This window comes from Ixodes scapularis, unplaced genomic scaffold (genome assembly GCF_016920785.2).
Source record: "Ixodes scapularis isolate PalLabHiFi unplaced genomic scaffold, ASM1692078v2 PGA_scaffold4__175_contigs__length_147842914, whole genome shotgun sequence".
NCBI lineage: Eukaryota > Metazoa > Arthropoda > Arachnida > Ixodida > Ixodidae > Ixodes > Ixodes scapularis.
This window is the reverse complement of record NW_024609879.1, coordinates 114,186,754-114,212,192: the sequence shown is the minus strand read 5'-3', so window position 1 is coordinate 114,212,192 and position 25,439 is coordinate 114,186,754. Positions and strand designations below refer to the sequence as shown.

At 44.7% G+C, this 25,439-nt stretch overlaps 1 protein-coding gene across 1 annotated transcript in view; it reads right to left on the bottom strand.

Annotated features, from left to right (window-relative positions):
• Nucleotides 1–25,439, bottom strand: part of LOC8039647 (tyrosine-protein phosphatase 10D) — a 133,555-nt gene that overhangs the window by 32,954 nt on the left and 75,162 nt on the right. The window contains 10 exon segments of the mRNA XM_040218018.3: nucleotides 162–287; nucleotides 1,029–1,172; nucleotides 1,846–2,106; nucleotides 4,603–4,768; nucleotides 5,586–5,686; nucleotides 6,461–6,736; nucleotides 7,868–8,152; nucleotides 9,214–9,403; nucleotides 9,405–9,496; nucleotides 16,940–17,189. Coding sequence (XP_040073952.1) covers nucleotides 162–287; nucleotides 1,029–1,172; nucleotides 1,846–2,106; nucleotides 4,603–4,768; nucleotides 5,586–5,686; nucleotides 6,461–6,736; nucleotides 7,868–8,152; nucleotides 9,214–9,403; nucleotides 9,405–9,496; nucleotides 16,940–17,189 — 1,891 coding nt within the window.

Below are 25,439 nucleotides of genomic sequence, written 5' to 3'. Positions count from 1 at the left end.
TAAGAGGATTCTCTTCCCTGCAGAAAACCGAGATTGTACGTCGGCCTTTAAAGGTGAGAAGCTTGGCGGCCCCAATACCTATTTGGTATTTTGCAAAGGGTAGCAGTAGGATGAAAAAAGAAATGTTAAGACCAGAAACCAAAAAAACAAAAAAGGCTTACAGAGGGTTTGCTCCAGGTCTTGTGTTTCGATGCTCTCCACTTTGTTGCTAACGGTGGCAACTCGCACGACGTAGCGTTCCCCAGCAATGAGGTCATCTATTTCCGTAGAGGTTGTGTTAACGATGCCTGAAAAAAAATAAACGAGAGCAATCTTATTTCCGACCGACTGCCTCTCTCTACAACTGTTAAGCATGTGATGGCGTTTATCGTACAATCACACAAACTATAATGAAAATTGCTTTAGAAGCCGAGAAGACAAGGCATTTGGCAAGCTAGAGGAGTATAAGCAACACAGTTCCTATCTTTATTTTGTTAAGCAACATAAACCAGATATATGTAAGAAATTATGTATGTAGGGCAGCACTTCGAGCAATATTATTTATTAACTGGTTTCAATAGATGATTACAACTCAATCGTAATGAAAGAAATATGTACCCGTACAAACTTTCATAAATCTCGCACAAATGTTTTGTCAAATATGTCAGTTTTTAAATGAGAAACGTTTCAATAGAGCAGTTTTAATTTCTTAACAAAAACACTGAATTCTTTTACAATTAACTTCGGGTTAGTTAGCATTCTAGTGATGATTACCTATGTTTTCGAGGTTTTAAATTATCTACTGCGAATTCTTTTACAATTAACTTCGGGTTAGTTAGCATTCTAGTGATGATTACCTATGTTTTCGAGGTTTTAAATTATCTACTGCCCATACAACATGTTCCGTGCAACAATTATTAGATGAATAATTGGTGGATAAACATTATGACTATAGTATATAAAATTCTACTCCCAATTCTTTGCTATCCCTACATGCAAAATACTACATATCAAATAGAGATCTGCAATAGTGTGGATCATTCACATACCGAATTCTCTCCAGAAGGAGGATTCCACTGGTCGGTACCGCACGGCATAGTGATCCACCAGCGAGTTTGCTGGAGCACTCCACGTTAGGATCATGGTGGAGTTGCTGGCTTTTGCAATTTGGAGGTTCTGCGGTGGCCTTGGTGCTAGGGGAAAACAAACAAACGGCTCTGAGTCGGTTAATTTATCCAAGCGATTGGCAATACTTATAGACCTTTTTTGAACAATTGGGTGCCTGGCAATCCAGACCATGCTTAAGAGACTGTATTACCGGCCATTATGCTGCAAGGACAAAGTGGCAACATGGCTTGCAAATACATCACTGTGGAAACATTTGATGGAAGTGTATAGTATATGTGCAGAACGTATTGACTTAAAAATGATCACATTCTTTGAACACACTCCCGCAAAAATGCTCTTGGGGCACTGCAATATATATGATTGGAAGATTGCACGAACGAATGAATGAACAAACAAATGAACAAACAAATTGCCATACAAACATTCCTAAAGGCCAACAGGTGAACCTATAAAATCTTTTTCAATAACACTAAAAATGTTTCCTTTTTTTTAACAATTCACCAGCAATCATTGGGACAAAGCTCATTGCAAAATCACAAGTCATCAGCCTTAGAACTAAAAACAAAAGAAAGTCATTTTCCACCTGGGCTCCTCTACAAAACGGTTTGATGAGGGGAAGTATTTAGAAAGTCCCAACCCCCTGATAAAAGTACACGGTCCTATGGACGTCTTTAAGACATTCACGGGACATTGTAACATTTCGAGCACGTCCGGGAACAACTGCTTGCATGCACTTACAGACGGTCTGGTAGTAGGAGTGGGGCTCTGACCAGAGCCCGTGGCTGACCGCGTACACCCTGATCTGGTAGCTGGCGCCCGGGTAGAGGTTGCTCAGCAGGAGCCAGTTCTGCTTGGTGTCCTCCTGCCGACGGTCGTTGGTGTCGTTGCGCACAAAGACCACCGCAAACGAGTCCTGCCTGCTGGTCACGTCCGACTTCCACGACACGTTCATGTGCTGACCCACGGGCTCCAGTGCCTCGATGACGGGGGACGCTGGCCCTACGTCGCAAGTTGTCGAAGTTCGAGAAACGTGAGCTAGGGCTTCTAGTGTCTTACCAGGACATTAAGACCTCCTTGTAGAAATTCATACCAGAACCTTAAGGTACAGAGTGCGACACTGCTAGCGCGAACAAGCGATTGCTGGTTTTTCCATTTTTTCTTTTTGAAATTAAGGGATGTCATCTAAGTTATTGTTGCTACGGAAAAAGCTCAATTAGTTCTATAATGTATGTGATAAAATTTCGTGCTCGCTAATACTATTTACAAGTATAATGCGAGAATGTGCTGACGTCGTGTTCGCGCTAACAGTGTCGCGATGTGTACAGGCAGGATTTGACAGATCTGGTAAGGCCCTGGTAGCAATTCCTTACAGTGCCTACCGCACCTTAAAGGTTAACTCCAGTCAATATTATTTTTAATTTGGGATTATGACTGTTTTCAGCTAAAGCAGTGTCCCTGATTTCAAGGTGCTAATTTTTTTTTTCGTTGTTTGCGTAGTTTTATAAATGCCATGACTCAAAAGTTTGGTTTCGGGCATCTACAGCAAAGCCGAAACTATCTACTAGAATAATTAAAAACGGGCGTGTTGATGAATAGATACAAATACTTGAAAGAATAAAACAATAAAAAAATAACAAAATGAAATTTAAAAAAAAAATAAAAGAGTCCTGTTTCCGTCCCCGTCCTCAATGTTTCATCCTTTCAAGTATTCATATCTACTAGAGCAGAGGTCTCAAACACGCGGCCTGCAACTCGCTGGAATGCGGCCTGCAAGCAACCAGCTGCAATTTCCGGTTTCCATGTTTCGAGTGCTAGAAATGGCATGCTCCATAGTAATCTCATGTCGTCGATTCATTTTTGTTCGAAAAGTAGTTCTGCTCTTTTAATGTATTCATATAGTTTACACTTACCTGTGTTCATTTGCTCTCTGTCTCGCTTTATTGTTTGCTTCCCAGCTTTTTGTAATGTACAACAATTCTGCTACTTGGCTGCAAGCGCGAGCTATTCATTGAAGGATGCATCTCGGTTGCGCGAGCTCTCGATCAGCAGGAGCAACTGCCAGAAATAAAGTTACGAGCTCGGGATTCTCGCCTTCAAAAAAATATCACCATTAAAGGACAAATATTTGTTCGAGTGTTGCAATAAAAAACATCAGGAAAGCAAGAACTGTCAAAATAACGGACTGTTTTCTTTTAAAGACATGTTGAGCTTGGTTCATTCCTGAGTGAATTGAGCAACGAGAACGATAGTGTACTCGCTCTCTTGTTCTGTTAAAAATGCCAGCACGTTGGTGGGGCGATGTCATTTTAACTCTTGTTATCACATCAGATCGGGGCCCCAAAGTAGGTAGTCATATAAACTAATGAAATCTAAAGATGTCACTGGCAGGTTCCCAGATTCTCGTTCCCCCCCCCCCCCCCCCCCCCCCCCGTTTGACGTTGGCCCTAAACCTTTCCGGTGTGGGACATCTGGTTCCGAGGCACAAATGAGTCTGAGACCGCTGTACTAGAGGGATGGCAACACTGATCATCAGCCGTATGGCCGCGACGTGACGTCACAAGGGTGCTGCGGCACGCGGTACAACCGCAGCTCCACCACGACGTAACGTCACAAGGGTGCTGCACCAGTGTTCCTTGACCAAAAGCTAACCTGTTTGTCGCCCGCAAAAGAGCAGCTGGTCACATCTTTAAAATTGGTTTTAGTGGAGTTCGCGACTTCACTTGGATGTAATATTTTGGCTGTCATCATATTTCGTGGCACTAAAGCAAAATCAGTCTTTTATATTGGTTTCGTTATCAACAGGAGTTGCACTTGAAGGTCCTGGCAGAAATTGCTGCATGCGCTTACAGCAGTAGTTAGGCCCAGGCGGCACAGATGTTTCATGAATGTTCACAGCTGATGTCCCAAGGATGTTGTCAATTACCAACATGTGCTGTCAAGGGCAGTTCTAAACGAATCACGCCGAACGTGCAATGTATCAATCCCACTGAACACCAGGACGTCTAGTGGAAGTCTATAAGACATCCTTGCAAGACATCATAAAGACTTGGATGTTTTGAGATCTCCTGTATCCATCTTCTGGCCATCTTAATGGACTGCTGTTTCTGTGCTGCAAGAAACCTTGGGAACTGTCTTCAAGACTTCTACGAGACATAAACAAGACATCTCTGGAGACATCTCTGGAGACATCTTTAGACAAAAGTTAGACGAACAAAAAGACGGCTACAAAACATCTAAATTGTAGGGCTTGTCTACAAGACATCTTGACAAGGCACGTTTGGACATCACATAAAGAGGTTGCCATGGCACCTTGAAAAGACATCTCTAGACACCACATAGAAATGTCTTCATGACATCTAGGTAAAGATATCTTCTAGATGGCTAGGGAAACATGTTTTCTAGAAGTCTCATGTAGCATAAGATGTATATAGCTCATTCCAGCTGTCCCAAGATGTCAATGGGATATCTTCAGCTTGGGGAAAATGCTGAACATACTTGTGGCCTGGTAGACGAAAGTTGGCTTGCTGGAGACCCCCTTGCTGACTGCCAGCACGCTGATGGAATAGTTTCGGCCCTGGAGCAGACCCCTGAGTCGGATGGAGTTATTCTTTGCGGTCTCTACGCTGTCACTGCTGAAGGACTCCAGTTCATTGTACTTGACCTGCAGTGCAAAGAAAGCAATTTTGTCGTAGAACGACAAGGACTTTCATGCTATGTATATTGTTTTGGGTGGCAGGGAAGGAAGCTGTGAGCATGAGGCAATATCTTTTAAAGGAGGTCCTACAATTACAGATTCGAATGCTTCCCTAAAGAGCTCATGATACGATGTTACAGCTTTTTCTAGCTGTAAAGCACCAGAAAGACAAGGTGGAGTGGTGTAGTGGTTAGCATAACCAACCGGATATTCAGAGACCCAAAGTCCCAATCCGAGCTTCGCCTAAGATTTTGCCTTTCGGCAGCTTTGTAGACTTCGTTTCATCCTATGAAGTATTGATCATTCATCTGGATATTTTCAAATATTTCCTCTTTGGAGACCACAAACAATGATGAAAAACGCCCAAGATGTAATAATATCTATCTACATATTTGCCTCATAAGCCGTATAACTTGCATTATCTCACCAATTACTACATTAAGTGAATTTATGTTTCATAATAAAAATCCCACGTAACCAAATTACCAAAGTTCGAAATGATACTGCTAGAATTTCAGAAATAAGTCTATACACCAGCAATTATCAGAATATATGCATCAGCCCTCCACATTTATAAAACATGACCCAGGAATCAACTGCACAAGATAAAAGATGCATGCCCGAATAGCTCCTTGCTGCACAAATCATTTCCCCCCCCCCACCCCCGCGAAACAAACAACCACACGCATAACTATGACATCGCCATGAGTGTAGTTGTGTCGTACAAGGACACTAGCAGGCACTAATAAAACTGTTTTCTGAAAAGTGCAGCTGTTTTTCTTACCAGGTAGGAATCTTGGAGGCTTGCATTGTTGGGCTTCCACCGGACTAGAATCTCTCCCGCACTGCCATACGTTGCATTCAGCTCTTCCACAGGCAGTGGAACTGAAAAAGCCGTAAAAATGAAACATCACATTTACTTTCACTGTTTGATTGAATGGTATTTACTGTGAACGGCTTAATTTTTGCGAGGACATAATTTTTAGTGGATTTGCGACTTAAAAGATTATTGCAATATGATCACGCAAATACATCGCCCCCATGATATTGAATACCTACATAGCATGTGCCACAGTCAGTGGTTTACGTATACTTTATGAACATGCCGGGTGCGTGGTAGAATATAAAGCTTATACATTACTCTATACTAATCAGAGAATTGTTGTGGGTCAACTCCCACATGCCAGCAGAACACACCAGTGGCTGAAGGAAGAGTAAGTAAACAAACGAGCTGGTGGTTGTTGAACATATTTGAAAAAACCAGAGATGACAGACGAAGAAGGGGACAAACACAAAACGTCAAAATGTTTCGTGTTTGTCCACTTCTTCGTCTGTCGTCTCCAGTTTTTTCAAATATGTGTATGGCTTCTGATGACTATCTATGGCACTATTCACCGACTATTGCTAGTTTACGACAGTTGATGACAGTGCGGTAGCTCTTTTACCACTGGTAGTTTTTTTCTACTATTAATAGTTAGGTTTTGGTTTTTACTATAAATTCTATCAATAGTACCGTCACCAGTTAGGCTCGGTTTCTGTTATTAGTATCGACAGTGCTATCGTTAGATAGATTCAGTTTCCACTGCTGATATCATTGATAGTATCGTCATAGATTTTTGCACCATAGTGCACACACCAGCACAAAATGAGGAGACTCACGGGTGGTGATGTTGCCCATGACCGGCCAGCTGGCCACATTGCCGCTGACCGTCTTGACCATGACCTCGTAGGTGTGGCCCGGCTCCAAGTCCTGGTCGAAGCTGGCCACACACTCTTCGTCCTTGCCCACAATCTGCCGCAGCGAGTGCCGCACGCTCAGCGCCACCTGGTAGCGGTCAAACTCCGAGAAGGACTTGGGCGGCGACCAGCTCACTTCGAAGGACCGCGAGTTCACCTTGTCCTTGTCGAAGGTCACGTTGGTGGGCGGAAGGGGGACTGCGGTGATGCGATAAGGTTTGCGCATAGGTAAATGCAGTGTTGGGAAGTAATTTAAGTACATGTACATACTTAAAGTACTACTTCAAGGAGGTTTAGAATAGTTGTACTTTACTTAAGTACATTCTCTGAGAATGTACTTGTACTTACTCAAAGTACTTTTTTCTGGTACTTTCTGAGGAAAGTACAAGTCCTGACTTCAACACTCCCCAAATATGGTCTCGTTAAATTTGTATCATAAAATGATGCTTTGACAACTCTGAATCCACTTGATTTTATCCAATATTTGCCGCCGTTTACGAAAATAATTGATGCACCTCCAATTACCCCCGCGGCTATGCACACCAAAAATAACACTGTATAGGGGAATGAAAGGGCATTGTGAAAGATTGCAATAAAGAGTACTTGTACTTTACATTGAAAGTACATTGTATTTATAGTACTTCACATCAAGTACATTGTACCCAGTGTACTTACAGCTTTACTTGGAAGACATAACCTCTCATTTACTTTGTAATTTACTTCGAGTACTTTTTAGAACTACTTCACCCAACACTGGGTAAATCGGCTAAGGCCTAACTGCTCAACACGGCAGTAGAGTAACTAAACGGTGGGGGGCCGGGGTATCCCCCGCCTTTTTTTTTCGCTGCTAACTCTTCACTGGCCAAATTTGACTTTTGCGCTTGCGGGGAAGCCACCTGAAGGAACGCCGGGTTTGGGGCGAGACGCACCTTTTGCTTTGCGCTCATGAAAAATAGATCTTGGACTGAAGCATGACAAGCTGGAGGCTTCTTGAACCTTTAGACGTCGAATGCGCCACTTAGACGCGTGTAATTGCGTCACTTGCAAGCACAGTCTCAAAGCGGCCTCGAACAAGCAGACGACCTGACGACCAAGCCGTGTGTGTGCGCTTTGGAGGGATTTGGGAGATGCACGACGGTGCAGGCGTGGTGAACTGCCACCACCCCACGCAGTCGCCCCCCTCACGTCTCTTGCAAGAGTGACATTTACTTCTCACGCAAAACTCGAAGTAAAAAATTTGGGACAGTCGTGACACCTTGCTCCGCAGGAGGAGCATATACAATCAGTTTAATATCTTTCAAAGTTTCGACCCATCACAAACCACCATACCTGTTCGATACTGTGCTTCCGTGGGCGCGCTAATCTGCGACTGACTGATGGTCTGCACAGAGATGTTGTAGGCCCTTCCGGGTACGAGCCCATAGAAGGGTGCCTGTGCCGGACCGGGCGGTTCGCCCTCCTTGTCCACGTACAAGATGGACTGGGACGCATCCTCTGGGACGATGCTGACGAGGTACTGGTCAAAGATGCCAGAGGGGTAGGGGGGCTGCCACAGGACCAGAAGCGTGGTCTCGTTGCGGAACCACACGATGAAGCGGCCGGGGGCATTGGGTTCTGCAAGGCCGCAGAATCGCAGAATTAGGGTAACCGGACATCCCATTTTGGGCAGGACAGACCCGTCCCCCGTTTTTGTGAGAATGTGCAGTTGAGAAATTAGTATGAAGTGAATGGAAGAAAACAAAAAAAATGTTTATTCCGTTGAGCTGTTATTTCATACAAGTAAATATACTATAAAAATGTGACCTCCAAAAAAGCCCGATTTTGAGCTCTTTCCCTCGTTAAATCTGTCAATAAATGTGCCAAACTATTCATGCAGCACTACTGAATTTGACATGTTAGTTTGGCAATGATGAAACAGTGACAAAAATCATTTGTCCGGCCCTGGAACAATATGCGTTTCTATGCTCAAATAATTCATAGCAATTTTTTTTAAGCCTCCCTCTCCTTCCTCCGAATTCGAGTGTCCCGCTATCTACTTCGAGTATTAGGGTCATCCTACGCAGAATGGGAGCATAAGAAGACAACTGGAGCTGTAGCGTTCATGATGTGCATGAGGAGTGTTGGCGGTAATGTGTTACAAGTAACATTACTTTTTTCGGTAACATAGTAACATATTACTTTTTTCAGTAACATAGTAACAGATTCATTACATTTTCAAAACAATAACGGATAATGTACTTAATTACCGCAAAATACCGAGCACCCGTTCATTGTACAATAAGCGCCTAACCCTCAATTTTGTAATGTTGGGAAAATACACAAAGATTTTGATTGGGTCCTTTCTCGGGATTTTACGGTACATTACTTATTTCGAGTAACAGGTAACATTACTCGTTACATATTTTTCTTAAGATTAAGAAAACAAAACAAAAAACACTTCAATCTTTATTTTTGCACTTCTAGGTGCCAAGTTACATGAATTCTTGCATTCGTCCCACATATCTTAAAAGAAAATTTCCTATATATGTTAAGCCCCTCCCTCTTGGCTATGTCACTGCCCTACACGTATCCCGCTTTTAGCAGGTCCAAAGTAGCAAGTTCTGTATCAGAGCAGAGCAGTATATTTTCGACAGGTACAAGAACTAGAGCGGAGCAAGCAGGTTCAAAACGCTCACTCGTGGTAAAGTTTGCGGTGGCGGGCTGCAGGGACTCCTTGGACTTGTAGACGCTGAAGAGCTGGACCTGGTACGTTCCTCCGGGCGTGAGGTCTCTCAGGGTGTAGGGAGGGTTCTCTTCGCCAAGGTGGATGCTCCGGTCGGACGCTTCGTCAGTCTCCGAAAGCGGCTGGATCGCCAGTCGGTACCCCCGTTTTCTTGCCCACCGTTGGCGGCTCCCAGTAGACGTGTGCCACTTTCCCTGTGTCCACCTTGATGGACAGGTTGGTCGGAGCATCCGGTTCTGCGCAGTAACGGCGATTGGGGCTCAGATTAGCAATGCCATGCGTTGCTTTGGTCTCCAACACAGTTCAAATCTTTCATGAAAAACCGGAGTTGTACCCCTGTGTGATGATTATAGCATTTGTACCCAACTAGTGTGCGCTCCGAGTTTGCTAGACGTCAGAGCGTGCACTAGTTGGGTACAAACACTATCATTATCGTCCCATAGGAGTGCACTTCGGTTTTGCTACAAATCGAAAAATTTGTATTGCAATATAAATATTAAGGAAACATTTTTTTTATTTCTCGACGAACATTAATTTAGAGACATGCCTGTCCTAACCAGGTAGAAAAAACATTTTTTCCCTAAGTTAAGAGTTTTTTTTTTTTTTAAGGGGACATGCACCAGAGGAAAGCTTTTTTTTATATATATGATAACTGAAAAAAAATTTTCAGATTATAGTACTTAAAAGTACTTACTTTATAAACATGCAGCTAGTTTTGATATAACTTGTTTTTATTATGTTCTCAATGCAGTGAACATGCAAATAAATCCATGTTCTTCAGCACCATGTGGGGCATGACACAAACTTAGGAGAGCTTAGTAAATTATACTAATTAACTTCTTTTAAATCACAGAGTGCAATGAACCAAAATAATGTGCGAGAGACTTCTTGTATTTTAAAATAATTTGAAATTGCAAAAGCCCCATTTTTAAAGGGCTAAGAAGTGTTTACAGTTCACACAGAAAGTACAAAAGCACTGAAAATATACGAGGAGTTTTTATTCTTTCTGCGGCAAACTGTAGTCTATCCAACGCGCTCTGCTACGTGTACCTAAGAAGTGTCTCTTTGGATTTTCATAAATATAAAATATACATTCTAACCAAACCTGGATTGTTGCATTCTACATATCCCAGAGCATGTGCATGCCACATTTGGTTAGGATAGGACAATATTAAGAACAAGAATATTTGTGCACAAACTGTAAAGATGCTCCAAAATTATGGAAAGAGAAAAACGCGTCTGAATATTACCCTACGTGTAGATGTGAAGAAAATTCTTTCGCAGCAGGAAAATAATAATCTCTTCACAATTTTTTTGCTAGAAATTGAAGCCACAGAAGAATGTGACATAGAGGAGACTGTTTAGCCTAGCCTACTCCTCAAAGTGAGTGTGATGGCGGGGCAAGGTCACAATTGAAAGAACTGTGAACACGAAAATTTGCTAAAATGATTGCCTTTCTGGGTCACCAGGAGTCATATGCGTGTTTGACCAATTTTCCGCTCATATTCGGTCCTCATTTTTTTTTACATAAAATATGAAGATTTGAAGATGATCAAACACCCTAAAACACAAAATAAATTTTTTGGTAGTTTTTCGACCCGCACATTCCCTTAAGAAAGGCAGAGGCGTGACTCTTTGCGTTCAGGCTTTTTGCTTCCTGATTCGTCCTTCCGTATTCTTATCAGCTGCAATCTCGTTGGCGGCAGAGCGATCAAAAAATAATCGGGACTTGCCAAACCTCGCGATTCATGAACTGTCGGCGACTACTGTGGCAATCATTCAACAAGCCATCTTATGGTGTTCCACAGGATGCATGAAATAGAACAAAATGTGGCCTTTAGACAGTAGCGGACACCTTTCCGACCACCTTGAATCAGTTTAATGTGAAGGTGTAGAGATCGACAGTATATTGGTAAGCTATACTGCACCGTAGGCAATGATTTCTAACAAAGCTCGCCGAATTTGAGAGGCAATTGTTTGACTGATTGTGTTGAGGAGTTTTCTTCTCCAGGGTTCTCCTTTTAATGATGCAGATCAATATCAGTACATTCTATGCCACATGTTTTCTTTTATTAAAGAAGTTTATGTTCATCAATTGTTTACCCATTAATGAGCAAGTTTGTTCCTTTGTGCTTGCTTTACTGGTGCTATACTTTGGTGTCTTGTTACAAGCTGGTGGGGTCAATGAAGCAGTGCCAAAAAGTGCAATGTCATGGCATTTATCGTCCATATGTACTCGTGCTACCAGGGGACAAACCAATCAAGCACTGTGAAAGTGCCATGACTTCTGGATTTTTTGTTCATGTTCATGTTTGAATGTCTTTCTGCCTATTGCTGCACTCTGACTTTTGATGAAATAAAGTAAGGACAGGCTCCTTTAACAGCTTATTTGTTAAAAAGAAAAGCATGTGCCACTATCAATATTTTGGGGAAAACAAGCGGAATCTTACATATTTCTTTGCATGCACTCCAGCAAGCCAAGGCATGAGATGCGTTGCATACTAAGAATCGTTCCTGTGACATCGGAGTGAAGGCCACTTCGTGTTTCTGGCGTTCTGCTACTCGCCACAGGTTAGAGAGAGTCAATTTTCAAAATATCACTTGCCTGCACTTGCCTGATAATTTATAGCTTACAAACAAGCGCGCGCATGCCTGAACCAGAGGAGTGCAACTTCCTATACCGCCCATGGAACGCAAATTGGAAAACCCTGGGAGGCCGCAGCGCCATTTGAATCCCCTGGTATCTGGTGGCTGTACTAAAATCAACATGGCGGCACAGCGAAACCAAAACCGAAACTGCACGGCAGCGCCATTGTGTTTGGATGGATGGGCGGTAGCTTGCGCCACCTAGAGTTAAAAATATATATATTGTAGCATTTTGTTTTTGCCCGGTTTGCGCGTTGCTTTGCTAGGCTTCTGCTGCTTTGCGGCTGGTTTTCGCATTTCAATGCTGGTTAACGTGCGTTGAAACGCACACAAGCCAGCGCTGAAAAGCGAGACCAGCAGCAAAGCAGCAGAAACCTAGCAAAGCAACGAAAGTGACACATACACAAAAAATATGCAATGCTTGTCCTTTTGCGTTCATTTTTATTCAACAGACAGTAGAAAATACAGACGAAATTTCTCACTGTTTTGCACACGAGAAACAAAGAAATGAACAAAAAAACAGGATAAAACGTTAAGGTTACGTGCGACATGTGATGATATGCGTCCTTGAAATTTGATTATATAAGTAAGCATATAAGTAAAGACCGACGACGGTGTCTTAATTGCAACTAAAGGAAACTAAGCAATGAGTACCAAGAAAAACAGCTCAGCTCTTTGGTATTGAGTCTTCATCGAGAACCTGCCCATTCGTTTTTAATATTATCACTTAAATTTAGGAGTGAGTCACTGCTAAACGAAACGGGAAACCAGAGCGGATCGCTCTATCGCTCATCCTGAGTTAATCGAAAAATATTTAGGCTCATATTTTCACTCCTCGCGAACAGACGCGTGAATCGCTGACAACAGTGCCAAATAAACAGCTCACAGCAAAAAGTTTGCCATCTTTTAAGGTTAGCATATGTGCTCGATCTTGATATGAAAAAGTCTACACAGAATAATGCGGATTCTTGGGCGAGTTGGTACTGAAACTTGGAGAACATAATAGCGCTTCACGACAGGGACGAAGGGTAGGAACGAGACAACACAATGCGCTAACTTCAACTGGTTTAATCGTCAGAAAATCAAAGGTATAAATACTCTGCATCATCGCGCCATTCAACCAATCCCAAGCCACACCACTGATCGCAAGAACTGTATCTCTTTGTCTGCCAAATCGATCGACGCCACGCTGACACATCGATCCCCGTAGTTTCTTATCAGGTCCGCCTCTATAATTTCCCTTACCGTCTTATCTCTATGTTTTCTAATGACAGTGCACAAATTAAATTCAGGTTTGCACCCACAGTCATGGCAGTGCATCGACAAATGACCGTCACGCTGTCCGCTCACTTTTAGGTTGTGCTCGCGCAATCTGTCATTTAGACATCTTCCCGTCTGTCCAACGTACTTTTTACCGCACGTCAGCGGGATCTCATAAACGACGCCTTCTGCGCAATCTACAAATGGGCTGCGATGCTTCTTCACGCAGCCAACCGGTGGTTTGCGGTAAGGGTCCGTCATTTTGGCACAACTTGGCAAGTTTTTCGGGTGCAGAAAAAACCACCCGAGCGTTTAGGCGGTTTGCTATCCTTTTGAGATCGTGTGCCGTTTTGTGCATGTAAGGCACAACCGCCACTCTTTGTTTCTTTTGGGCCACATCCTGGTCTGGACTCGCTACTACTCGTAGCTTCTTTAAAACCTTTTCTGCAACCGACACCAGGAGCGTTCCAGGGAAACCGGCAGCCACCAAGCGTTCTGACTGCTCCTTCAGACCTGAAGGCATCGCATGATGACACGACCTTCTGATGGCGTTCACAAAGCACAAATTTACAATTCCTCTCTTGACAAGTTTTGAATGGGATGAATTGAAAGGCAACAGGGGCTTGTTTGCTCTTGGTTGGTATTTCCAACACACATGTTGCTCCGAAAGTGTGAGCCTGATATCTAAAAACTGTATGACGTTGTCCACAGGTACCTCGTGCGTAAGCTTGAGAGGATCTAGGACGGTACTAAAAACTGTTAAAAGGCTGTTCACCACCGAGGGAAAGTGAGAAACGTCATGGGGAAGAAAAACTAAATAATCGTCGACGAATCTAAAAACCTTACTACCATTAAAGTCATTCAGGCGTTCCGAGAGAACTCTGTCATGATGGGCTAAAAATATATCGCTTAAAACTGGAGCTAAACACGAGCCAATACACACCCCTCGCTTCTGAATCTACACTCCGCTGTTCCACTCAACAAAGGTCGAGTTTAGATAAAATGTAAGCAATTCGAGAAAGTCATCTACAGTCATTCCTGCTGCGTTCTGAAAGGCCACCACCCCGTGTTTATCGATGCTTTCCTCTACGCAGGTCAGTAGTTTGTCGTGCGGTAGGGAATAGTATAAATTCAGGCGGACCTGATAAGAAACTACGGGGATCGATGTGTCAGCGTGGCGTCGATCGATTTGGCAGACAAAGAGATACAGTTCTTGCGATCAGTGGCGTGGCTTGGGATTGGTTGAATGGCGCGATGATGCAGAGTATTTATACCTTTGATTTTCTGACGATTAAACCAGTTGAAGTTAGCGCATTGTGTTGTCTCGTTCCTACCCTTCGTCCCTGTCGTGAAGCGCTATTAGTATCTACACAGAAGTCTCCAGTAATTTGACAATGACATATTTCTCGCGGCGAGTGAAGAGCAATCCTGAACAATGATAGGATTTGGTTTTGTGATTGGAAACCATTGCAGCTATTGCCAAAATCAAACAATTAATACTCACTACCACTGCGAGAGTTAGGTTTTGTTGCAAACATCTAATCAGAAACTTGAGCAAGAGAAGACCAAAAGAGCGTACCGCACGTCCATTCGAACTCGAAACCATTGATATCCCGGCTTTCGGCAGTCATTGTTTCCGCACTTGGCACATCAGGTGGTGTGTTGATGACGAAAATCCATGCTTGACCACATTACACCAACAACAACAAGTTCCCACGAAAAAGAAAAGATAGCCGCGCGCGCACGAACGCGGGACGAATCTCGCGCCGCGACGCACTCCCAGAAGCGAAACAACTCGCCGGCTCGCGTCCCTCGCGCGTTCCAACGGTCCAGCGACTTCCCGGCGCCAGCGGCCAGCGCATCGCGAGGCGAGAGGCGCGGGTTCAGAGAGAGAGAAAGCGCGCCCAGACGCGTTGAAAGAGTGAAAGAGAAAGTTACAATAACAAGCTTCAAAGCCATTCACACCTTCAAAACAACTTCACCTTTATTTCGCATCATTAAATATATGAATCAATTTTATTTAAAATGAAATAACAAGTGCCAACAGCCGCTGGGAGCGCGGCAATCGGAAGCAGTTCGCCGGACCGGACAAACGTCATAAGTATACGCGGCGGGACGGAAGTATCCGAGAGCTTCACCCCACTGCCTGAACTGCGACGCAGGCGGCGCAAGCCACTGATCTCAATGACAATTGCTGGATCGCGCTTGCCGCTCCCGCAAGTGAAGCCACCGGGCTTCACTCGCTTGGGATACGATTTGCCGTTTTTGCTAGCCTTTGCTGCGGTTTTCCAGCGTGCTGACGACACGTTTTCTACTCGTTCGTCGTCATTCGCCGAAGAAGTTTTTTGAAGACTCTGTGTATTGTTGAGACTTGCCGTTGTGAACACGTGGAAAATTTTACGAAAGTGCAGTGTCGCAGGAAAAAGGCACAACGCGTCGAAAGGAAGGGCTGGCGGCGTGTTCAAAGCTTCCTTGGCACGCCGAAGTGCCGTGTCTCTGTGCCTTCGCGCGCTTGGATACCGACCAAGAATCGACGCCGTGTGAATGTGTTTAGCGAGTGGAATGTGCGTGAAGCCGTATCAAAAGGTACAACTCGTCCAAAACGTGTCGCCGGTGTCGCGGCGTGATCAAAGCTTCCTTGGCACGCCGAGTGATGCATCTTTGTGCCTTCGCACGCTTGGATACCGGTCAAGAATTGACGCCGCGCCAAAGTTCTGAACGTGTGTCGCGCGTAGATGCCTGTAGATCATTTATATATATCGGCCACGGAGTTCTGGATCGTCCAGCTGTTCCGGTGAGTTGCTATCAATAAAAGGGGGAGATCTGTACGTGTTCTTATGTACTATATTAAGCATGGCTATGTCCCAAATCTACTCTAATAGATTCCGTGGGAGCACGAATAGGGCAACGTTGTGGAGCCAGGGAGGTTTTCGAAAGCAAAAGTACAAGACGGCGAGAATGAAAATCTTTGAAGCGCGGCCGATATGGTCGTGTGCAATCTGTTGACCAATTACAATTAGGCGAGCCGCGCTCAAACGTCAAGTGCAATTAAGTAGGTTGATAATAAGCCAGCACTGATCAGTGATGAGGAGCTGTTGTGCACGGTATTGTGTAAATCGTCTAAGGACGAAAAAAAGACGTACCTTCTCCCCATCTTCCGTCGCTAGTGGACGCTGGATTAAGCTCGTTCCTAAACCGCGAGGGGAAAAAACGCTGATGAGGCACGAACAGCTTCACGCACATTGCGCTCGCTGGACACATACACACGGCGTCGGTTCTTGGTCGGTATCCAAGCGTGTGAAGGCACAGAGACACGGCACTTCGGCGTGCCAAGGAAGCTTTGAACACGCCGCCAGCCCTTCCTTTCGACGCGTTGTGCCTTTTTTCCTGCGACACTGCACTTTCGTAAAATTTTCCACGTGTTCACAACGGCAAGTCTCAACAATACACAGAGTCTTCAAAAAACTTCTTCGGCGAATGACGACGAACGAGTAGAAAACGTGTCGTCAGCACGCTGGAAAACCGCAGCAAAAGCTAGCAAAAACGGCGAATCGTATCCCAAGCGAGTGAAGCCCGGTGGCTTCACTTGCGCTGCAGCGAACAAGCGGGGAAGCGCGATCCAGCAATTGTCATAGAGATCAGTGGCGCAAGCCAACCGGATAACAGATAAATGAACACGGTCGATTCCTTCGAATTGGACGGCTGCTTGCGCCACCTAGCGAAAATAAAGGTTTTTTTTTTTTTTTTTTTTTTTTTTTTAAATCCGTTTTTACCTGTTTCAATGACGGTGGTCCATAGCTTGTGGTTGCTGACGGTGGCATTGCTGAGATACAGGTGGAATGTGTAGTCGGTGCCCGGCAGGACGTCGTCGATGGGTACCCCCTCGACGGAATCCGTCGCGGGGAAGGTGAAGTTGGGGCTGGGGTCCCCCGTGGGAGGCGTGTAGTCCACGCGCAGCTCGCCGTTCGACAAGCTCGTGTACTCGCTCGGAAGGTGTAACGTCAGCTGGGTCACTCCCCGCACCTGCGAAGATCAACGAAGCCTCCGCGTAAGTAAAAAAATTTCATACGGAAAGCAAGTTTTCCAAAATGAGTCTTTGGCGCATCGGAACGCAAGGCCAATCGCGTGGCAATCGCGTGGCACACAGAACAAAGGCGCGTGCGCGTATTTAGTGGGTAAACAAACGCACGAGGTGTGCAATAGGCAGACTAATATAAAGGGAGCGTCTCATATCAAGGAGGTTTAAAGAGAAGCTGAAGAGGCCCTTGAATTCGAACAAACAGTTAAGTTGTAATGTCGACACCTTCAAAATTATGTGTCTTTAAGTTTTCTTTCGTTCTTATTAGTAGGAGCATCGTAATAGCCAATTAAAAATTTGACGTAGACCCGCCTGTTGCAGCACGCCAAAAATTAAAACACGAGAGCGAAAAAAAAAAAAAAAATACTAGCAAAAGTGACGTCATCAGCGGGGTCAGATGACCCTTGCACCACTAAGCTGGCTCGGAGATGCCGTCAACGACGTCACGACGCTCTGGAGAGATGACAGGCGACAGAGGGGCTCGCCGCATGCCCGGCAGCAATCGCTGCACAGATTTTTCAAAATATATGCAGTTTAACTTTTGCCAAAGCTAAATGCGATAACTGAATTCATGGAACAAAAAGCTATGTGGAGCGCAAGTTCGTCTGCTTCTTTTACATCAGAACGCCGCGTTCTGATTGGCTCTGATTGAAAGGATAGTGGGTAGACCTCAAGGCAGCTTGCTTTGAGGTCTACCCACTATGCTTCAATCAAAGCCAACCAAAGATGAGCGTTCTGACGTCACCACAACCCCTGCAAAAGAAGCAGACGAACTTGCGCTCCGCAGTCCGCTCCTAACTCAGATTTCTAGAAAAGTGCTTCCAGCTTCCAACGACGCCGAAAAGGAACTCAATCCCAGACTGCCTTGCGCACCGACGCCGCTCTCATCGTCTGCTTGCCGCTCGGTCAGCTGCGTTAGGCTTAGGTTACGTCTGCTTCGTTTCTGTGGTATGCTTCGTCTGCCCGCTGTCACGGCTGGCTTTCGATACGAAGGGGGGGACCAAAAGGGGAGACTATACTCCGTTCCACCTTCAGTCCGAGCGCAGTGGACGCCACGAGCCATCCCAGCCGATCCAGCGCCGGGAGAAAGTCTCCTGACCTGCCGGTGGGGCGGGGCGACGCAGGGAGCTCAAGGTCGCATGACACTCCCTCAACGCCGCATTGGCTGGGATGGCTCCTAGCGTCCGCTGTGCTCGGACGGAAGGTGAAACGGAGTATAGATGCGGATCCTCATCACGACAGAAGGTAACAAACGCGTGCTGGAAGCGGCGCTTCCACGGCTTTCTCAACCCAGTGCCTCTTTCAGCGTTCGTGCCTACGGCGCCCTGCGTTGGGACGTAGCCAGGTTTTTGCAGTAGAGTGGAAAGTTGGGCTAGTTGGTAGTTATTCATCCTGGTTTTAAAAGCGCGCAAAAGACGAGGACAAAGTGAGAAACACAAACGACGGACGAGCGCTCGATTTTGATTCGGGAGAGAGAGAGGAGGGGGGAGGGGGGAGGTCCCTCCCTTCCCCACCCCCCTAGATACGTGCCTGCTTCAGGTTAAAGTACTACTTTAAGTAGGTTTAGGAAACTTGTACTTTACTTGAATTACATTCTTTGAGTGTGGTACAGCGTGTCCCCCCAAAAATGTAGTTTTCTTCTTTTTTTTTTTGTTAACCGCAAATATAAAATATGCATTGTCGAACGCTCATTATCCGCCCAAACGAAGCGCTAGAGGTCAAAACCAGATGCCAAAGTTTCAGCGCTAACAGGAAAAAAAAAAAGGGAAACAAATATAAAATCTATTTTCCACGCCGTTCACTAAACGAAGCAAAACAACAACGCAAATCAACGTAATTCCGAGCCTATTTGATCGGTTTCAAAGGCTTTAAGCGGTGAACTTATCCTCAACTCCAAATTATGGTTTGCACGAATAAAATAATTACAAAAATGCTCGATAGAAATAATTACTACATAAATAGACAAAAGCCATGCTATTCACGCTAGAATTAAAGTTTGTGCTGCCTTAGTAATGTTTACTTTCTCGCGTGAATAAAAGTGCAATTTCCATATTTATATTTTTCGTTTTATGAAGATTAAAAAACAAAATCTTTTCGGGCCAGGATTAAAAGAAACGGGCCGGGGCCTCTATTATGTTCCTCGATGATAGGCGAGGAAAAACGTATTAGCGTCATTTTATGAACTATATATCTACAAAATCGTTATACTAACAAAGAAAAAAAGAGCTATATTATTACACGTATCTGTAAAAATGCGGCACAGTTCCGTATATCATGAAAAATCCCCAAAATGTGCTCATTCTCGTGACAGACAAAAAAAAAAAAAAAAAAAAAAAAAATGCGCCATAAGAGTAAATAAGAGTAGCGTCGCATCTTTTAGGTCTTTTGGCGTTAAATTTTGAAGGCATTTGGTAGCTTGGGTGCTATCGTCTAGCATGCTTTGCCCTGTTGAAAAGTTCGAAGCATGCAACGCGAGCTCATGCGTACTCCCGTTCAAAGAAGTAAAGTAAAAAAAAGAAACGAATATGGTAGCGTGCATACTGTGTGACGAAGATGATATAAACAAACTTTTTACCCCAACGTTGCGGGCCATGTCATAACTATACGGGGAAGTGGAGGCAGAAATAATTCGATTACAAAAGCGCTGCTTCAGTTATTTTTATTTTTAAAGCGAACCGCATGTTCAAGTGTGCACTGTTCTTGTCATTATACCTCTGGTATACGTTTGAGGCAGATCCGCTTGCTTAGTCCAGCATGCACCCCACTGTATCGCCTCATTGTTAGGAGCTCTTATTACCCGAAGTCGTAACACGATCTGGCGAGTAGCGTGTCTAGACTCGTAAATTACACGTAGGAATTTGCTGCCGTGCTACGAGCATTATCGGCTAAGGCCGAGCAAGATATAGTAGGCATATATTTATACCTATATAGGCCGGGGGTTTAATTCTAATTAAAACGACTTTATTAAAAAAAAAAAGAACCCGTGAAAGCTACACTAATGCGGTTTGTGCAGGTGTGTTACATACACGGCCAGGAGGAGATAATAGAGGGGGTTATTCCTCGCGTTACGTTCGATAATTAACAAAATGTGTTAATTAACTCTTTTGATTAGTGAAAATGAACATATGGTTTCAATTACAAACTTGCCGATGAGCATCGTCGAAAATTCGTCTTTCGGAATGACTTGAAGCACGTGAAAGGCCCAATGGGGTGCGCCAAAGTTCCCACTCGTCCAACAGGGTGCTCAATTCAAGTCAGGGTGTAAGATAGACAGGTGGGGAAACGAGAGCCAAATAAACGACCGGATTGTGTCCCCCTCGGGTTTCTCTTTTTTTTTTGTGGCGCCATCTATGTGGAGCACCGCGAACTCTAACTCCGGGTGGGCGACCGGTGGCGACCGACTAAACAGACGGAGATGATTTCTCTTGGATTTTCAATGAAGGAATGTCGTGATCTAGGTTTATTTTACGCGCTCTCCCATAAAGTTCCATGCAAATTCAATTCCAATTTTTTTCCTCTCGCCGCAGCGCCATCTGTTGCAAATCGGCGGTACCCGCAAGCAGACGAGTACACAATCCGGTCACGGCGCTGCGGGAGACTTCTATGGGCCGTTTCCCCACCTGTCTATCTTACACCCTGATTCAAGTTCATTATCCTTGTTCTAACACCGCTAGCCTTGTGCCTGTTGCACGAGTGCGAACTTATGTGCACTCTGTCGCTTCCCGCGTGCTTCGAGTCCATCCGAAATTGACTCATATAGTGGGGTTTCGATGACGCTCAGCAAGTTTCTGCTTGGAACCGTGTGTTTATTTTCACTAATTAAAAGAAGGTAATTAACACATTTTGGCTACTCATTTGACGTAATGTGAGAAATGAGCCCCTGTATTACGTTCCCCTGGCCGTGTAACTCACCCGCATAAACCGCATTACTGTACCTTTCATGAATTTCGGTTTACATATATATTTTTTTTTAATTTTTAAATCTTAAATTAAAAAGTTTATTTTTAAAATATCTGCAATAAAGAGCTCCTCCCAGTGTCCGAAATGCAACGATGAAGAAAGCATTAGCCACATCCTTTTCAACTGCGAGGAATATAGCGATCCACGTCACCGTTTCGTCACTGAGCTCGCCAGAATTGGACTTCGTGATCCAGACGACGAGGACATCATCTATCCAAGTGGTTCAGCCCGTCGCCGCCAAATAATACAACACCTGCTACTGAACTTCCTCGACGAATCCGGTGTCGCAAACCGCCTGTGGTATAACTCGACATTAACTCTCAGCGCCGTTTACGTCTTTATCTTATTTTTCTCTATTTTCCTTCTCCATTTTCTTTATCCCCCTTTCTTTCCTTTCTCTCTACTTTCTTTCATGGGGAACCAGTTCAGCATCCCCGCTAGAACAACCTCCCCTACTTCTCTCACGTCACCTCTCTCTCTCTCTCTCTCTCTCTCTCTCGGTTTACATAAGTCTGTTCGAATGAAAATTAAACACCCCGTATAAAATGAAACGTTCATCAGCAGCATTATTAAATTGCCATGCGTATACACCAGTTCATATAAATTATAACCCGAATAAAAAAAATAGAAAAAAAAAAAACGCGCAAAAAGTGCCGGACTAGAAAGAACACAAACAAACAAAACAACAACAAAAATTTGCTTTTTTCTTCTTTGTGACAGCGCTTTAGTGGTCTGCTCCTTCTAGTCCTTTGTTGTTGTTGTTGTTGTTTGTTCGATATGTTTCTCACTTAAGCTATGAAAACCCAACTGCCCAGCTTCACGTCAACTCCACGCTACGGTGATTTAAATAAAACAAATCAGATTTGTTCGATTACAATCGCCGTAGCTATGTGAAAAAGTATTTATCATTAGATGTATTTTTATACATGGCGTATTGATGGACTAGTCAAACAGAGTATTGAAAACAATGCGGACGGGAGAATAACTGTAGATTTAATGAATATTTTATATTCACAACTTTTCTATTGATGTACATCCCGTCATACTGGAACCAAAGCAGCTTGATCTTTTTAGTTAGTGAAAAAAAGCTTGAATGCCATTTTTTACGTTTCCATTTCTTCCTTTTGCGTTACGATTTCCTCGTAGTAAAACACAAAGTAACTGACGAACAAAGTGAACTGTAGAAAGAAAGCTAATCGTTTCGATTTGCTCAAAAGAGCACCGCTTTTTGCTGGTGTTCAGCCTGCTACATCTTGATTGATAATTATTTGATTCAGATTCAGAAGAAACGCGCATAGAACACACGAAATAAGAGACAATCTGTAAGTAAAGAAGAACTATTTTGCGAACTATTTACGAAGCCAATGTGCTACTTCAATGATCAGAGCAAAACTGGTCTGATTTAAGTCGGGTTTTTAAATCGTAGCCAAACATTTCTTCCAGAGGGGTTCGACCCCCTCCCCCTTTGCTTACGTCCCTGTAGGCAACGCCCGTACGCAACCAGCACAACCGCCTTCGCGTGGCGTCAAAAGCGCATATCTATGAGCTCCGTCGGACGGATCATTCGACTTGGAAAGTCGCTCGTTTGCACAACCTGCTCAGAACGACCTTGGACATCCACTAGGGTCACTCAAGGTCACAGCGCCATCGAGCTGTTACTACCGTCCACACTCTTAGGAAGAAAAAAAATAAAAAAATAAGACACGCGCCAGCAGTTTCAGTTCTCCCGCTGCTGCTCAAATGGGTTCCACTTTGCGAGTGGTCGTCCAGATAACACGGGTGATCGTACTTTTTTTTTTTTTTTTTGCTTCTTTACTGCATGGGGCTAATCATTGGTCAGGTTCGTGGGAAGAACGTCGTGTGCGTTGGAGGGATCGACGACGCGAAGGAATTTGCTAGAGTGGTCGGGGAGGCTTATTTGATTCAGAAGTCTGACAGTCACGTGCGGGCGCCCACTACGCTTAGAAGGCTCATAACGAAAATTAGGTATCCAGGTTGCGACGGGTCTGTGGAGATAATAATATTTCTTTATTTTTCGGCAAAAACTAATAGTGGATGATCGGGCGAACAAGTTAAGGCTGGTTCACACACATGCAATTGCTTTAGACCCAGTATGTTAGAAGTTACGACCGTTAACAAGGGCGTTCACGTGTAAAGAACACAACTCGTAAAGCCACGCGCCCGCTCCCTCGACTCTGGCGACGTTGAAACAACAGTCGCCATCCTTCATTAGATGAGCTTTAGTGGATCGTTCCGGTAACTCCAATAACGATGCCTGATATCCCGCCCACGCTTTTGCGCATGCGTCGTATCGCTATCGAATATCAGTGGCGTAGCCAGAAATCTTTTTCGAGGGAAAGGTGGATGGGGGTTGATGCCTTACAAGGTCCTTCCCTAGCTACGCGATGGCAATACGATGTATGCGCAAAAGGCACCGTCGTAGTATTGGACACCGTCATCAGCGTTATCGGAATACCGTATCGTTTTGATAACTCCAATAGAAAGTTTTAGCAGATCGTTCCGATACCTCCGATAACTATACCCGATAACGATACAATGCATGCGCAGAGGCGGAGGCGGGGTATCGGGTGTCGTTATCGGAGTCATCGAAACGATCTACTAAAACTCTCTAGTAACGCAACGGTACACGAGAACCATGCGATCTATACGCAAAGGCATCGGAGGAGCATCGGATATCGTTACCAGAGCTATCGAAACAATCTGCTAGAACTCCCTGTTCCTTTCGAGGATATCGTCCGCACGCATGCAACACACGCGTCAACTGTACCGTGCAGTGTTTCCTGAAACTCTTTCACGGTCCTTCGGGGGCCTGGGTACACTCTAGCCCGGGTATATCGGCGTTGGCGTGTTGCGCCCCCGTACGGCAGGCGTGGCGAGGTGCGCGCGTGTGTGTATACACAGCAGCTGTCCAGTCGGTCCACTTCCTTGACCTAGTTGAGTGTTTCGCTCCAGAGCGGGGCGAAACACAGAAACACAACCCGTGGAAAATAGCCTCCGCCAACTCGCACGCGTCCTTGGCTGCTCGCAGTGCTGCGCGAAGCGTTGAACCGCCTTCGCAGGATGACGTTCGCCGCCGGTACCGCCACGAAACGATCACGGCCGCCTTTGTTCTCTGCCGTCACTCGAAAGCGCTGGCGTTTTGGCGTCATCGCTATATGCATCGGTTCAACTTCTGATGCACTGCCACCACAAGATGGCAAAATAAAATTGAAAAGAACCTCCTGGAAGTCTCAGATTTGCTGCCGACGAGAGCTTGACGAAGCGTTGAGTACTGCCGCTAACCTGTTTTAATTAGCCTGCACCCCACAGCATTGAAGACATAAACTTATCAGCGTCCATGATTATCTGAACTCATAGAAGTGTGAATGAAACTCGCGCAGTTGTAACAGTTCTTGTGACAACAAGCATACGGTGTCCAACTGCAGTTGATAAAGTTGGATGGCTAAAACAAAATGTGCAACGTCCCGCAAAAAAAAAAAAAAAATATGTAATGGTGATGAACATCGCAATTCATTCATTTTCCGACAAAACAGGACCTATGCACAGTCCCCATATGTACGTGTAGATTTTGATCTGCAGTTACATCTGGACCATTAGAAATTCGAACATTATCATTGCCATCATTCCGCTTACTTTCGCATACCACTAGCATCACATTCTACACGTTCAGCATTGCCGTTTTCTTTTTTAAACAGGTGTTGTAGATTCGTCCCCACCTGATATAGACGCTTCGAAGGCGAGAGAGAAGAAGAAAGCATCCTACTTCTTTAGATCGTCCCGCCCTTCTCCCAAATGCATATAAGAGAGCAAAAGGCCCGCTTCGGTTCCGCGTTCACATTATTTCACAACGACCAAAACAAAACAATAATAAAAAAAAAAAAAAAAAAAAAAAAAAAAAAGAACGGCAGAAACGCTGGATGGAGTGCATCGAACGCCGGTAGTGGCGGTGAGTAGCGCCCTCTCGTGAAGTATTCAGGATTCGGGGAATGGATCCCCCTCCTGCGGCCACAAGCCCATCAGCGACAGAGTAGACCTGAGATATTTAGGAGCGCTTCGAAGGGCCAAAGGGAGGTTGCTCGTCGTATTCTCAGGGATGGAAAGCGATTCGCGGGTTCGACGTGACCGGAGTGCCTCGATGTCTTCTGGCCTTTGGTGTTTGACGCGGTGGACTGTTCTCTTTGACACCGACCGGTCCAGCCGTTCTGGGATGCCGT